The following is a 13,095-nucleotide window of genomic DNA, read 5'->3' on the forward strand; positions in this document are numbered from 1 at the left end:
AGTTACCTTAGTTACCTGGGCCCAACTCTGCCGTCACCATCCAGGCCTTTCAGGACCAAACTCATACAGTGCAAATAGGGCCTGTGTCCCCTCCCAGGGTCACAGCTCAGGGAGAGAATGATGGTAGGGCTTGTGTGTATGGTCCCAATCCCAGGTAAGAAGTGACCAGAGGTCCCAGGCCAGGCAGCATGGAGGCATACGCTCCCCCCACTCCCCAGGGCTGCTGGGATGAGCCTTTGGGACTGGAGAGAGGACCAGCTGCAGGAGCCTGGGCCTGACCCCTGCCCTCTCTCGGCCCAGGTGGCAGGGCCCAGACCGATGCCCGTCAGAGCCTCTTACATAAGCAGCCCTGTGGGGGGCGAGGCTGCAGCTGGGCTCCACCGCGCTGTCCTCCCCCAGCATCACCAGCATCACGAGCCTCCAGTGGGCTGTCCTTGGGCCTTGGGTGGAGGCCAAGTCAGGCCCATAAATAGGGGTCTCTCCAGCAGCCTCTGCTCCTCCTACTGGCCTCCCTCACTCTGCCTGCACTGCTGGCCTCGCGCCCTGGTCACATACTCAGCTCCAGGACAATGGGTGCTCTCTGCACGCTGTGGCTGGGGCTGGTCCTGCTGGGGGTGCTTGGAGCCCTGCAGACATCGGCCCAGGCCCAGGTGTCCCTGCAGCCCAACTTCCAACAGGATAAGGTGAGGGGCTCCGGGGCCCAGTCCCCGCAGGAGGCACAGTGCCCTGTGGGGGGAGGGGTTGCTTTCTGTGGCCAACCGACCTGGGAAGAGGAGAGCTGAGCTGGGGGAGGAGGCACGGGAGAACTTCACCCTCCCTGGTCCCTCAGCAATGCCCGCCCCCCCTCCCCTGCCCAGAGCAGGGCCACTGAACCCCGACCAAGGCAGGGCAGCACCTGTGTCCGTGGGCGCGCACAAGGCACATGCGGACACGCAGGCCGCACCCCCGCCTCCGTCACCCAAACACGGTTGTCCTCCAAGCCCACGACGCCCAGAGATAATCAGGGACACATTCTACACCTGAGTCCCAGGACACCCAGTGCGCGAGTGCGCGATGGGGATGGGCGACCGGGAGGCCCCCAGGATCCGTACGCGCAGGGCCGCGCCCCTCCCCCCCCCCCCCCCCCCCCGCCCGAGCTTTTCAGGCGCCCCCCCCCGCCGGGGGGGGGGGGGGGGGGCGCCAAGCACCCTCCACCCCTGTAGGGACGGTCCGGGCGCCCTCTGCCGCCCGTTCCCGCCACCGACCCAGCGGGGCCGGCGCGCAGGGGTGGGTGGTGGGGGTGAGCGTGGGGCGTGACGGTCCTCCAGGGCGCGGGGCGGGGGCGGGGCCCTGCTGGGGGCAGGAGGAGCAGGGCGGGGGCGCGGCAAGAGGCGCGGGGCGGGAGAGGAGCCTGGCTCGGGGCCGGAAGGGGGCGGGGGGGGGGGGCGGGAGCAGGAGCGCCCCCTACCCAGGCCCTCCCGGGAGGGTCCTGGCCGACCCGGGCGGGGTCCGTTGGCCGCAGTTCCTGGGGCGCTGGTTCACCTCGGGCCTCGCCTCCAACTCGAGCTGGTTCCGGGAGAAGAAGAACGTGCTGTCCATGTGTATGTCAGTGGTGGCCCCGACCGCAGACGGAGGCCTCAACCTCACCTCCACCTTCCTCAGGTGGGACTGTGGGCCGGGCTTCTGGGGCCCCGAGCTCCCCGCCCCCGGCCCGGCCCCTGACCCCGGCCCCTTTGGTGACCCGCCTACAGGAAAGACCAGTGTGAGACTCGAACCCTGCTCCTACGGCCGGCGGGAACCCCGGGCTGCTACAGCTACACAAGTCCCCGTGAGTGGGGTCACCTCTAGGGACCCCTGGGTCCAGCCCTGGGCCCAGCAGTACGTGGGGCAGGCTGGCGGCCACTCCACCAAAGCCAGCTAGTCCTGGGTGTGCCTGGAGCTGCCCCAGGCTCAGGGCTGGGGGACCACGAACCCTCCCTTGGGGCGCTGGATCCTCTTTGCAGCGACCTCCAGGCCTCTCCCTGCCCGCCCCCATGGTGATATGTCCCCAAGCTCAGTGCACAGGGGCAGCCCCCAGCCCCCCACTCCTCTGCCCAGTTTTCCACCCTGGGGCCAGGCCAGGGGCCTCTTCCCACCCCACTCCACCATTTACCCCCTTCCTTGGGAATGGCTTCCCACTAGGGAATCTTTCCTCTTCCCAGTTCTGGCTGAGGGGTTTGTGGCTGCACCAGGAGCCCCTAGTTTCCTAGAAGCCCCTAGATCCTGTGTGTCTGCCACCCCCCCAGGACCAGGACTTCTGGTTTGAGGACACTGGACCCTGCAGAGTGCAGGGGCTGTGGGGGCAGGAAGCTGGGGGCTACCCCAGTGGGGGAGGGCCTCCCTGGCTCCTTCCCACAGCCTGCCCAGGGAGAGAACACCTCCTCTCATGCAGAGGTGGGCTGGAGGTTTGGGGGCAGGGTCCCCAACCAGGATTCTGTCTTGCATTCCCAGACTGGGGCAGTACCCACGACGTGTGGGTGGTAGCCACCAACTACGAGGAGTACGCGCTTCTCTACACCGCAGGCAGCAAAGGCCTCGGCCAGGACTTCCACATGGCCACTCTCTACAGTATGCACCCCCCACACCAGGGCCTCACAGTCTGGCCTCACGGATGGCTGTCTGGGATGGGGGGGTGCCCCAAGCTGCGGAGGCGGGGGCAGTGGAGAACTCCCCCAGCTGAGGCCAGTGGCTTCTCCTTCCTGCACCAGGCCGCACCCAGACCCCAAAGGCCGAGATAAAGGAGAAATTCAGCACCTTTGCCAAGACCCAGGGCTTCACAGAGGATGCCATTGTCTTCCTGCCACAGACTGGTGAGGGGGGTGCTGCTAATCTGATGGGGAGGGATTAAGGTCAGATTTGAGGCAGACAGTCTCCTGATTCGGGGGGAGCCGAGGGGTGCAGTTCATCCGGCCAGACCGCCCACTGCCCACTGACTGGCACACTGTGGCCTCCGGAGCAGGGCAGTCTGTCCTCACCCCATAACCTTGGCCTGCAACCCCTGGGTGGAGTACAAGAAGGAACACCCCCACCTACCTCCCCAGTTTCACCAGGCAGTCTGGGGTGGGGTGCACGGGCCTTCCCTAAGGCCTGCTTGGGGCTCAGATGGGGACAGAACCCCCTCTTTGTGCAGAGGAGGGGAGAGAGTGATGAAGTGTGATGGATCAGCAGTGTTGGGGGGACTCAATTAGACCCGCTTTCCGGGGCTGCAGGGAGGGGGCAGGTAGCCTAGGTAGGAAGGAGGCCAGGCCTGGGGCACTGACTAGGGCCCACGGGACTCTTTCTTGGCAGATAAATGCATGGAGGAGAACAAGTAGGTGAGTGTGGTGGGCTGTGGGCTAGCTTCAGCCAGCAGTCCCCACCCGCACCTGCCCACCCCCACCCCACGATGCAAGGATGGGCCCAGGCACATGGGGCTTCCCAGGTTCGGGGCTCCACTGGGGTTTATGAGATTCCTGGGAGCAAGAGGAGCTGGAGGCGGGTGGGGTTGGTGGGAAGGGAGGATTCTGGAGGGGTTCACTCCCCTGTGGCCTGGAGCCGTGAGGAATCTGGGGACCCTGGCGCTGGGAGGGCAGTGTGGCCTGCCCCACTCACTGGTCCCGCATTCTCTGCCAGGTGACCGCCGCCCCAGGACCTGGCCGTCCTGCATTGCTCTGCTCTTTCCTCTGAGACCCCCAGGACCCTGGCCCTGGTGCCTCCCTGCCCCCACCCTTGCCCCCTCAGGCTTTCTCCTGGCTCTGAGAATAAACTCCGAAGCAAATCAACTGTCCAGCTCTGGCTCGTCTGTCCTGCGCTCCTCACTGCCTGTGCCCTGGCTCTGGATTGCTCCCTGGGGACCTGACCACACCCCCACTCACTTTGGGCCTCAGTTTCCCCTTCCTCTCCGGAAAATTTCTGAGGCTCTTGGTGATGTGCCTGAGGGGTGGGCAGGGGCCCGCTGACGTGTGCTTCCAGTGGGGCGGGTCTGAAGTCAGACAGTGGGCGGAGCGGAAGTGCCATCACAGCCCTCACCCAATGCACTGGGCTCCGACCTTGCCACACCCCCTCTAGTCAGCTGGTCCTGGGCTGGGGCCCAGGCGTCTCCTCATCTCTAGGTGGGCGCCCGTGACCTGCCCTCTCACTCCGGGTCCAGAGAGGCCTGAGGCCCAGGGGAGCTTTGCACCCACTGGGTTTTTGAAAGGCGTGGGATTTGTATACTCAGGCTGGGTGTGGGATTTGTATACTCAGGCTGGGTGGAGGTCAGGGCCATGGAGGACAAAGAGGGTCAAGGGTCCCAGGGACAAAGAGGAAGGCTACATTGTCCATGTGCTGCCCCGTCACTGGAATGGACCGAGTGGGCAGAGGACGGGTCACCCTCACATCTCCTGCGGCTGTGGAGTGCCTCTGGCCTCCACATTCTCTCTCCCCGCCGTTCCCCAGACCCCTGGCACCAAAGCCACCCCTGTGCCCCGGAGCACGGTCCCCCCCCCAGCAGCCCTGCTCCCCATCTCCTGCCAAGGCACCAGATTCCAGGCCCTACCCGAAGCCCTCCTGGCTCCCAGAGTGCAGCATCGACTGCATCCTGCCCACCAGGCCCCAAACCCAGCCAAGCTTAAGCTGGGCCATATAGAGGCGCCCAGGGTTGTGAGGCTCAGAGTCAGGGGGAGCTGCTTGGCAGCCTTCCTGGAGAAGAGAGCCGGGGCAGACATCCCAGAAAGCCTGCCAGAAGTTCTGCCCCCTGGTAGAGGGATCTGAGGTATCTCGCTGTCTGCCCAGGAGGAAACACCCCGGGGATGGGCGGGCTTGGCAGAGGAGCTGGGCCAGTGCACCGTGGGGCACAACCCTACCCGAACCTAATCTCAGTGGACTCGGTCCTGGGCTGGCAGCCAGCCGCCCCGGGGCATTCAGGGGTCATAAAGGCTGTGCAGGAGAGGCAACCCCAGCTCTCCAGCTAAGAACCACCCTCCACGATGCTGCAGGTGCTGCTGACCGGCTGGGTCTTCACCCTACTCAGGGTGTCGCTAAGCCAGGCCCAAGTCCCCATCCAGGCCGACTTTGATGCCACTCAGGTGGGCTCAGGCACCCTCAGGCCGGACACATCCCGTCTTCCTCCTGGATGACCACCTTGATTTGCTACTCTATCCAGGCCCCTGGGGCCTGCGCTATCCCCAGAGAGGCCAGAGGGCGAGAGATGCCCACATCCAGTCCAAGCTCAGCTCAAATGGGGGGGGGGGGGAACAGAGGGGAGGGGGAGGGCCCCACCCATCCACCCCATCAGCTGCGGGTAGGCTGGGCTAGGAAGAACAGCAGGCCCCTCTGCCTGGTCTGTGGCGTGGCTCACACTGCCACCACTCTCCCAGGCCTTAGATCCAGATAAGTCACAGCCACCTACCACCATGCTGAGTCAGGGAGTCAGGGTAGATGTGGACACAAGGCCTGTGCCCCACCTCCCCCTACCCCCTCCCTGTAGTTCCAGGGCACCTGGTATGTGGTTGGGGTGGCCTCAGATGACCAGGGCTTCCTGAGCTCCAAGGATGAGCTGAAGATGTCCGTGGTCTCAGTGACTGCTTCAGCCAGCGGTGACCTGACCCTCAAGTTTGCGAACCCTACGTAAGTGACACCCCGAGCCCCACCTCAGATCGGGACTTATGCCTGGCCAGTGTGACGCCAGAGATGAGCCACCAAGAGCCCCAGGCGTCCCTGGTGCACGGGGGTGTCAGACCCAGGCCCTCGTGGAGTCAGGGTTCTGGCCACGGAAGCATTATGTTCCTGTGTCTGTGTGTGGGAGTCTACAGGGGACACCCCACATCTCCTGCTGTGTCCTTGAACCAGTAGTTAGCCTCTGCCCCCTCTCCCCACCCTGAGAGGGTTAGCTCACCTCTAAGCACCACCGTGAGGAGGGCACAGGGCCTCGGGGGCAGCCCGAGCATCAGCCCACCCCGTGTGGTCAGTGGTGCCTAAGTGGTGGCCCTATGCGACGTACTAGGGCAGCATCTTTGGGAGGCTCAGGTTGTTGTGGCCCCTCTTCTCCAGGCCCGACGGCAGGTGCCAGAAGATGGACACAACATTGACCAAGGGTGCTGTGGATGGACAGTTCACAAACAGGGGTGCGGCGGAGGGGGCCGGGGGGGGCAGGGAGGGCTCCCGAGCAGGTGGGGGGCCAGCCTGGGCCACAGGCTCACTGGCTCCCGCCTTCCAGCCATGCAGCAGACTGACCTCCGCGTGGTGGCCACCGACTACAGACGGTTCGCTGTACTCTACTTGGAGACTGAGGCCAACGGCACGAGGAACGTGTGGCTGCAGCTCTTAGGTGTGCTGCGCTCGGGCACCCCTGCCCCCTGCTGGTCACCAGGCACAGCCTCTCCTCCGGGGGCCCTGTCCCAAGGCTGCTCTGCACATTCCAGCAAGTTCTGAGTCTAAGTGGCGGGTGAAACCACCATCCTGCAGTGTGTCCTTGGGACCCCTCTCCCCTGTGTCTGTGGTAGAGGGCGCTGGACCCCTCCCACCCTGTCATCCTCCTCCAAACCCTGCCGCCCTGCTCACCAATGCTCCCTGCCCTCAGCCCGCACCCCAGAGCTGATACCCGAAGGTGCCCAGAAGATGCAGCAGCTGGCACCCCAAGTCGGCTTGAACCCCAGCCAGGGCACCCTGCTGCCCCAGTCAGGTGAGTGCCGCCCCCATGCTGGCTCAGGGCCACAGGAGACCCCACATGGCTGGGATTTGGGACAGGAGTGCCAGGGGCAGCCTGGCCTATCTGGGTCAGAGGGCAGGACTGTGCCCTGGCCAGTGGCCCCCCAGGAGGGGATGGCAGACAGGGAGGCTTGCTTATTCAGGGGGGCTAGGAGACGCCCCCCTGGGGAAGGGGGCCCAGGATGGCTCCTCAGGCCCCACTCTCTCCCACAGACCAGTGTGCTGGTGCCTTCTCCTAGGTAAGTACTTGGAGTCCCGCTCCCCCGACCATACGGGGCCTAGTGCCCCGCTGACCCCCAGGGGCCCCTCTTGGCCAGAAGGCTGCACAGTGGGGTTCTGATCCTGGGAGCAGGTGACAGTCGTACCCCCGAATGGAGCCGGGACACAGGAAGCAGGGAGGAAGAGCAAGGTGTGGCCCTGGGGCTGGCCCTGCAAGGGCAAGAGGGGCAGGAACACGGCACTCACCCACCTCTACCTGCCCTCTTGTCCACAAGGAAGGATCCGGCCCAGGAGTGCCAGCGGTGGCAGTCTGCTCTGCCTACTGGGCCTTCCTCAAAGAGCCACCACTTCTCTCTGCCACCTCTGCCCCTGCACAATAAATAATCTAAAGCCACAGCTGTGTATTTCTTCACCCTCCACGGTGGTTGATGGCTCCAGGCCCAGAGTGGGACCCCTGGCTATGTGCACCAGGGCAGACGCTTCAATAGGGGGTGGGGGCTGGGGGGGGGCAGGCTCTGCTCTGACAGAGGCAGCTTTCCAGACAGACAAGGGCAATCACAGAAGCTTCCTTGCCCCACTTCCCCCACCCCGCCCTGCATACCAGGGCACCCGCCAGGGGGATGTCACCCATGTGCGGCAGCCCAGGCCTAGCCGGCTGCCCACATTGGACTTCCTGGGCCTCTCGGGTCCTCCCAAATCACAGCACGGGGCAGGTAGGTATCTGGACTACTTCTGTCCCCCTTCTTCTCCCCTGACCTTTGGCCCCAAAGCGCCTGCAGTTCAGTCCTTACCTGGAGCCAGAGAAAAGGAGTGTGTGCAAAATGCTGTCCCAACATTGAGTCTATGTTGGGTAATGTCACTCTTCTCTGAAGACACTTCGTCCTGCAGAATTTGAGGGTAAAATGGCATGACCTCTGTAATGTGAATAGTTCAGAAAAAAATAATGCTGGATGGAAACATGTAAGATAATTGTTCTATCAGAGCTATGGCTCTTTACACATTCTGCTTTTTCAGTTGGTTAGATGTTTTTAATTAAAAACACAGCCCTGGGGTCCCTGGGGGACTCAGGTGATGAAGTGTCTGCCTTCAGTCCAGGTCATGATCCCAGGGTCCTGGGATTGAGTCCCCGAGTTGGGCTCCCTGTTCAGTGAGGAGTTTGCTTCTCCTGCTGCCTCTGCCCCTCCTCCCGCTTGTGCACTCTCTCTCTCTCTCTCTCTCTCTCTCTCTCTCTCTGTCTTTCAAATAAATACAATCTTTAAAAAATAAAGGTGGCTCAAGATTCTTAAAAAAAAAAAAAAACCCACAGTCCCATCCTGCCAGGTTTCCTGTCTTGACTGGGCTCCTTCTGGGCTGGGAGGTCACAGAGGGAAAGAGCCCCCGACACCTGGAGTCCCAAACAGCCCTTCCACCCCTGCACCCAACTCCTGGGTACCCAGTCTCTGGCCCGTCTGTAGACCCGTCCAGGGCAAGGAGCTGCCCCCAGCCTGACAGCAGCTTGGAACTGAAGCTCTGGGGGTGGGGACAAGTGTGTGGGAAGGCCCCCTCTCACATGTGACCTGTGAGCTCACCCACCCACCTTTCCTGCCAACACTTGGGTGAGCTGCTGTCTGCCCACCTGGAGAGGCACCTGCTGAGAGATACTGTCAGAGCTCCGGGTGGTAAATAAACTCCGTGTGGATTAGTTGCCCTTTGGCTCCCACATGGGCCAGGAGAAGATAGGGTGAAGGGTGCCACCAGTGTCTCCATTCTCACCAGGCTCTGGGCTCCCTGCCCTCCCACGTCCTCTGGGAAGGCTCTGCAGTGGGGATGTGCAGGTGGCCCACCATGCCTTCTGAACACCCTTCCTCAGAGGGAGGCTCCTCTCTGGGGTGGGGCAGCCCAACAGGGCCCCTCTGGACCCCAGGAGGGCTGTCCCCTCCAGGCACCTGCAGATGCACCCAGGGCTCATCCCCTCCTGCACCCCACTCTCCTCACCAGCTCCCTCAGCCAGTTCTCTCCCCAGATGCCTGCTGGGGAATTCGGAGTGTGGGATCAGCTCATTCCCTGCTCAGCTCCCAGCCATGCCCAGGCATTCCATCTCACCAATGGGAAAGGCCAAAGTCCCTCCCTGACCAGCCCTCCTTTGATCTACCACTTACTCTCTTCTCTTCAGCCCTGCTAAACAAGTCATGACTCCTGAACACCCCGGTCCCGCTCCCCTGGGGGGTTCCTATCCCGGATCCCTGCTACGCTAGCTCCCTCTGCTCCTCTGAAATCTGTGCAGGTACTGCCCTGTGTGCTCCCTCCTTGGGCCTCCACAACCCCTCTGCGGACCTCTGGAGCTGGTCCTCCTCCATGTCCTTTGCTGAGGCCGGAGGCTAGCCCGCATTCCCCTGTACTCCCCTCACCCTGGCCCAGAGCCCGGGCTTGGAACCCTGCTTGGGCCCCTCTCTGGTTGATTGGAGAATCTCCCATCAAGGTCTTTACCCACACCTGCCAAAACCCCTTTTCCACACAAGCTGACATTGACGGGTCATCGTTGGGCCTGCCTCATTCTTCTGGAAACATTGTCCTAGGCACCAAGCACTGGGCCTAGAGGACTTAAGGTTGAAAGCCGTCCTAGGGGCTGGGGACTCCACACTCATGCTCTTGACATGGTCCTCCAAGGAGTCTGCATCCATAGCAGCCTCCATATTCTCCATCATACAGCAAGAGGGGCCCCTCTCCAAACCTGCCCCAGCCCAGTCCTCCAGAGGAAGAGCGTTTCTGCACTCCCCACCTGTAGGGCTCCGCTATGATTCCCCACCCCCACCCCGCCTACCTGCACTCAGATCCTTGGCCCAGCATCCAAGAACTCTGCCCTGAGGGACTCAGCTGCCCTCTGCTAATCTCCCTGCACCCCCAGCCTCCACCCCTGCAGCCCTCAGTGGCCTCTCCTCATGGCACTGGACTTGGGCTTTATACACAGAAATCAGTTGTACCACTCCCTGCCCCACCCCTGCTTGAATCCTCCTGCAGCTCCCCGCTCTGTCTTCATTCACCCCCAGTATTGTTGACTATCTCTGCACCAAGCAGTGTCTGAGCATTGAAGATGCAATGGCAAGTAACACAGACATAAAGTCATGCCCTGTGGACCACTGGGAGAAATGGGCAATAAACAGGATAAATAAAAGTATTAGTCACCTACAGCTGAGTAACAAATTACCCCTAAATTATCTCCCCAGTTTCTGAGGGTCAGGAGTCTGGTCCTGGGTGTTCTGGGGCCTTCGGCACAAGATTTCTCACGAGGCTGCAGCTATGCCCATGGCCAGGGCAGGTGCTCCTCAGAAGGCCCCGCTGGGAGGGTTCTGCTTGCCAGCTTCCTCGCCAGCTTCCTCACTAGCCGTTGCCTGTCCAGGTGTGTCCAAAGGGCTGGTGAGCAATTCAAGAAGGAGAAAGAAGGGACAGCCCATCACTTCTGGAAGCAAATTACTCAAGGCCTTCAGTCGGAGGGGAGGGCAGGTGCATAAACGTATGGACACGGGAGGTGGAATGGTTGGTGCCTTCACGGAGGCCACTGCCACAGTGAGCAAACCAGAATGTACATTATATAGTGACAAGTCTGGAAGACAAGTCCATAAAGCAGGAGAGAGGACATGAGACATTGGGCAGACTGTTGCAGTTTAATGTAAGGTGACAGGCCTCCTCTTGAGTGAACATCTGATGGCACCACGTAAGTCTGGGGGGTGGGCGTACCAGGCAGAGAGGTCACTTGAAGGTCCTGAAGCAGGAGCCTGAGGTTGTCAACCAGGGGTCCATAGGAGACACACCGGCATAGCCTACAGACCCCCAGAGCGGCCCTCCGCAACCCCACCCTCCCTGCCAATGCCCTCTGTCCAGCGGGGAGCAGCACTATGCTTACCCACGGTGGACTCTACTTGCAGGGCCGCTCCCTGTGCCCAGGATCCCCATCCTCTCCTCTCCTGGCACACACACCCACCCCACCCCACCCCGGTCCCCAGCTCACAGGGCTGGGGCACTACCTGACAGTTTTCATGTTGCCTGTGTTTAGTATGTGACCCTCCCATTAGATCTCACAAGCCCTGTCCGCTAGGGAAGCTGTGCCCGATGCCTCGGACTCCAGGAGGCACAGAAGGGGAGTCAGGCAAACACTGTGGGCAGCCTTCTGCACGGAGCGCCTTGCTTCCTTCGCTTGTGCATTGCGACCTGTGACAGCCTGGCCTTTGGAAACTTTGTGTATCTCGGGGAGGGTGAGAGCCGGGGCGGGGGTGGGGAGAGCAGGAGGAAGTCGCCAGGACCGCAGGGGGCCAGGAGGAAAAGGAAGGAAGTCCGGATTCGGAGTGGGGTTAGGTGGCAGGCATGCAGGAGCCTCCACTCTGCGCGGGGATAGCACTCGGGCAGGCCTGCCGGGTGACCCCGCCCCAGGCTCTCAGACCCCGCCCCAGACCGAGCCCCGCCCAGGAGCCCCGCCCCAGGCGCTCAGACCCCTCTCCAGGCCGAGCCCCGCCCATGTGCCCCGCCCCAGGCGATCGATCAGGCCCCGCCCAGACGCGCAGGCCCCGCCCCCAGACCGAGCCGTAAGCTCCGCCCCGCGCAGGCCCTGTGGGCACCGCTCGGGGCAGGCCCCGCCTCCTGTTCCGGAGCCGGCTTCCCGCGCAGGCGCCCTGGGCCCACAGCGGTGCTCACCGGGCTGGTGGCTGTCGGCTGGCTGCGGTGCCATGGTGCCGCCGCCGCTGTCGTCGGTTGTCTGCACGCTGCCGCCAGGCCCCGGGCCTCCGCGCTTCGTGTGCTATTGCGAGGGGGAGGGACGCGAGGACGGAGGCCCCGGCGGCTTCAACGTCTAGTGAGTGCGAGGTGCGCAGGGTGCTTGGGGCTCAGACCGAGAAGCGGGCGGTTCCCCCTGACGGCCCCTCCCCCCACAGTGTGACGGACGCCGCGGAGCTTTGGAGCACCTGCTTCACGGCGGACAGCCTGGCGGCCCTCGTGGGTAGCGGGGCTCCTGGGCGGGCCTGGAAGCCCCCAGCTCCCCATACCTGCCGTGCGGACCAGCAGTGGGATCGGAGGGGGCGGTCTGAGGTTCCCCGGGGGCGGGGAGGGGGTCTGGACACCCTTGCCCCAGCTCTGTGGCGGCAGTCCTCTAAGTGCCTGCGGCAGTCAGGCAGCTTTGGGTTCCAGGGTCTAGGGTAGCTGGTGACCAGCCCCTGTGCTCTATAGAAAGCCCGTTTCGGCTTGAGTGCGGCTGAGGATATCACCCCCCGGTTCAGGTGAGCCCCTGGGAGAGGGAAAGGGTGGGAGTGGAGCAAGTGGGTCTGGACACAGCACTCAGCACCCCTCCTTTCCTAGGGCAGCCTGCGAGCAGCAAGCTGTGACTTTCACCCTGCAGGAGGACAAAGCATCCCTGACCCTTCCAGGGGGGCCCTCGGCAGTGGATCTCAACCTCTCCAGGGTGCCGGGCCCAGAGGCAGCCTCCAGGCTGCAGGCACTGACACTGAGCCTGGCAGAGCAAGTGTGCATCTTGAAGAGGCAGCTGGCAGGTGGGGTGAGGAGGGGGCGCCCTGAATCTTTACCGGGGTCCCCCTGTGCATGCCTCCACTCTTGGCTTTGTTCTTCAGCTGTGGAGGTGACAGCTGCCAGCCCCAGAAAGAGCCCTTGTCAGGTGGGGCCCCAGCTCTTCCTACCAGGTAAGGCCTGTCACTTGCAAGTATGGTTGGGGCTGTGCTCTTCCCTCTGCAACTCAATGACCCCAAAACAAGATTCAGACTCCAGGGTTGGGATTTTGACCCTGGAATGCACCAGACTCAGGAACCCCCTCCCGTCCTGTTTCCCTCAGACCCGGATCCTCAGAGAGTTGGCCCTGGACTTGGGGTCAGGAGGCGGTGTCCAGGCGAGTCCCTCATCAACCCTGGCTTCAAGAGGTACTCCCTCCCTGCTCCTCCCTCCTGTGCCCAGGGTCAAGACCTGGATGGCTGTTGCCGGCCCCATAACACCACAGTGTCACCTCCTCTTCTCTCCCAGTAAGAAACCAGCCGCTGGTGTAGACTTTGAAAGCCCCTGAAGATGCAGCCTACTTGCCAGATGCCTGCCTGCAAGTGGGGACAGCTCTGAGACCCCACAATCTCCACCTGCTCCTCCTACTGCAGGGTGGGAGTGCACCTGCTTCTCAAACCCCTTCTCTATTAAATAAATGCTTCCTCAGATGGAGGAATGAGCCTC

At 62.8% G+C, this 13,095-nt stretch overlaps 3 protein-coding genes across 5 annotated transcripts; all 3 read left to right on the top strand.

Moving 5' to 3' along the window:
- Positions 1–483: 483 nt before the first annotated feature.
- Positions 484–3,779, top strand: PTGDS (prostaglandin D2 synthase). 2 transcript variants are annotated; one of them, XR_005982952.1, is made up of 7 exons: positions 484–683; positions 1,502–1,641; positions 1,731–1,807; positions 2,470–2,586; positions 2,727–2,828; positions 3,307–3,439; positions 3,631–3,779. XR_005982952.1 is itself a non-coding variant. In XM_041723844.1 (7 exons), the coding sequence occupies exons 1-6, from the start codon at positions 570–572 to the stop codon at positions 3,330–3,332; spliced, it is 576 nt and encodes a 191-aa protein (XP_041579778.1). In that variant the 5' UTR covers positions 485–569; the 3' UTR covers positions 3,631–3,779. The 2 variants fall into 2 exon arrangements, 1 of the variants encoding a protein (XP_041579778.1); XM_041723844.1 differs by having other exon boundaries at positions 485–683; positions 3,307–3,332.
- Positions 3,780–3,888: 109 nt separating this feature from the next.
- On the top strand, positions 3,889–7,297 carry LCNL1 (lipocalin like 1). 2 transcript variants are annotated; one of them, XM_041723846.1, is made up of 7 exons: positions 3,889–5,063; positions 5,465–5,604; positions 6,028–6,101; positions 6,194–6,304; positions 6,557–6,658; positions 6,898–6,923; positions 7,037–7,297. In XM_041723846.1, the coding sequence occupies exons 1-6, from the start codon at positions 4,965–4,967 to the stop codon at positions 6,921–6,923; spliced, it is 552 nt and encodes a 183-aa protein (XP_041579780.1). In that variant the 5' UTR covers positions 3,889–4,964; the 3' UTR covers positions 7,037–7,297. The 2 variants fall into 2 exon arrangements, with proteins under 2 accessions (XP_041579780.1, XP_041579781.1); XM_041723847.1 differs by having other exon boundaries at positions 7,179–7,297.
- Positions 7,298–11,535: 4,238 nt separating this feature from the next.
- PAXX (PAXX non-homologous end joining factor) lies at positions 11,536–13,083 on the top strand. Its single transcript, XM_041723770.1, has 7 exons — positions 11,536–11,725; positions 11,805–11,865; positions 12,097–12,146; positions 12,226–12,416; positions 12,495–12,563; positions 12,713–12,797; positions 12,898–13,083. Exons 1-7 carry the CDS (start codon positions 11,601–11,603, stop codon positions 12,935–12,937), a joined length of 621 nt encoding a protein of 206 aa, XP_041579704.1. The 5' UTR covers positions 11,536–11,600; the 3' UTR covers positions 12,938–13,083.
- The last annotated feature ends 12 nt before the right edge of the window (positions 13,084–13,095 follow it).

This window comes from Vulpes lagopus, chromosome 12 (genome assembly GCF_018345385.1).
Source record: "Vulpes lagopus strain Blue_001 chromosome 12, ASM1834538v1, whole genome shotgun sequence".
Taxonomy (NCBI): Eukaryota; Metazoa; Chordata; class Mammalia; order Carnivora; family Canidae; genus Vulpes; species Vulpes lagopus.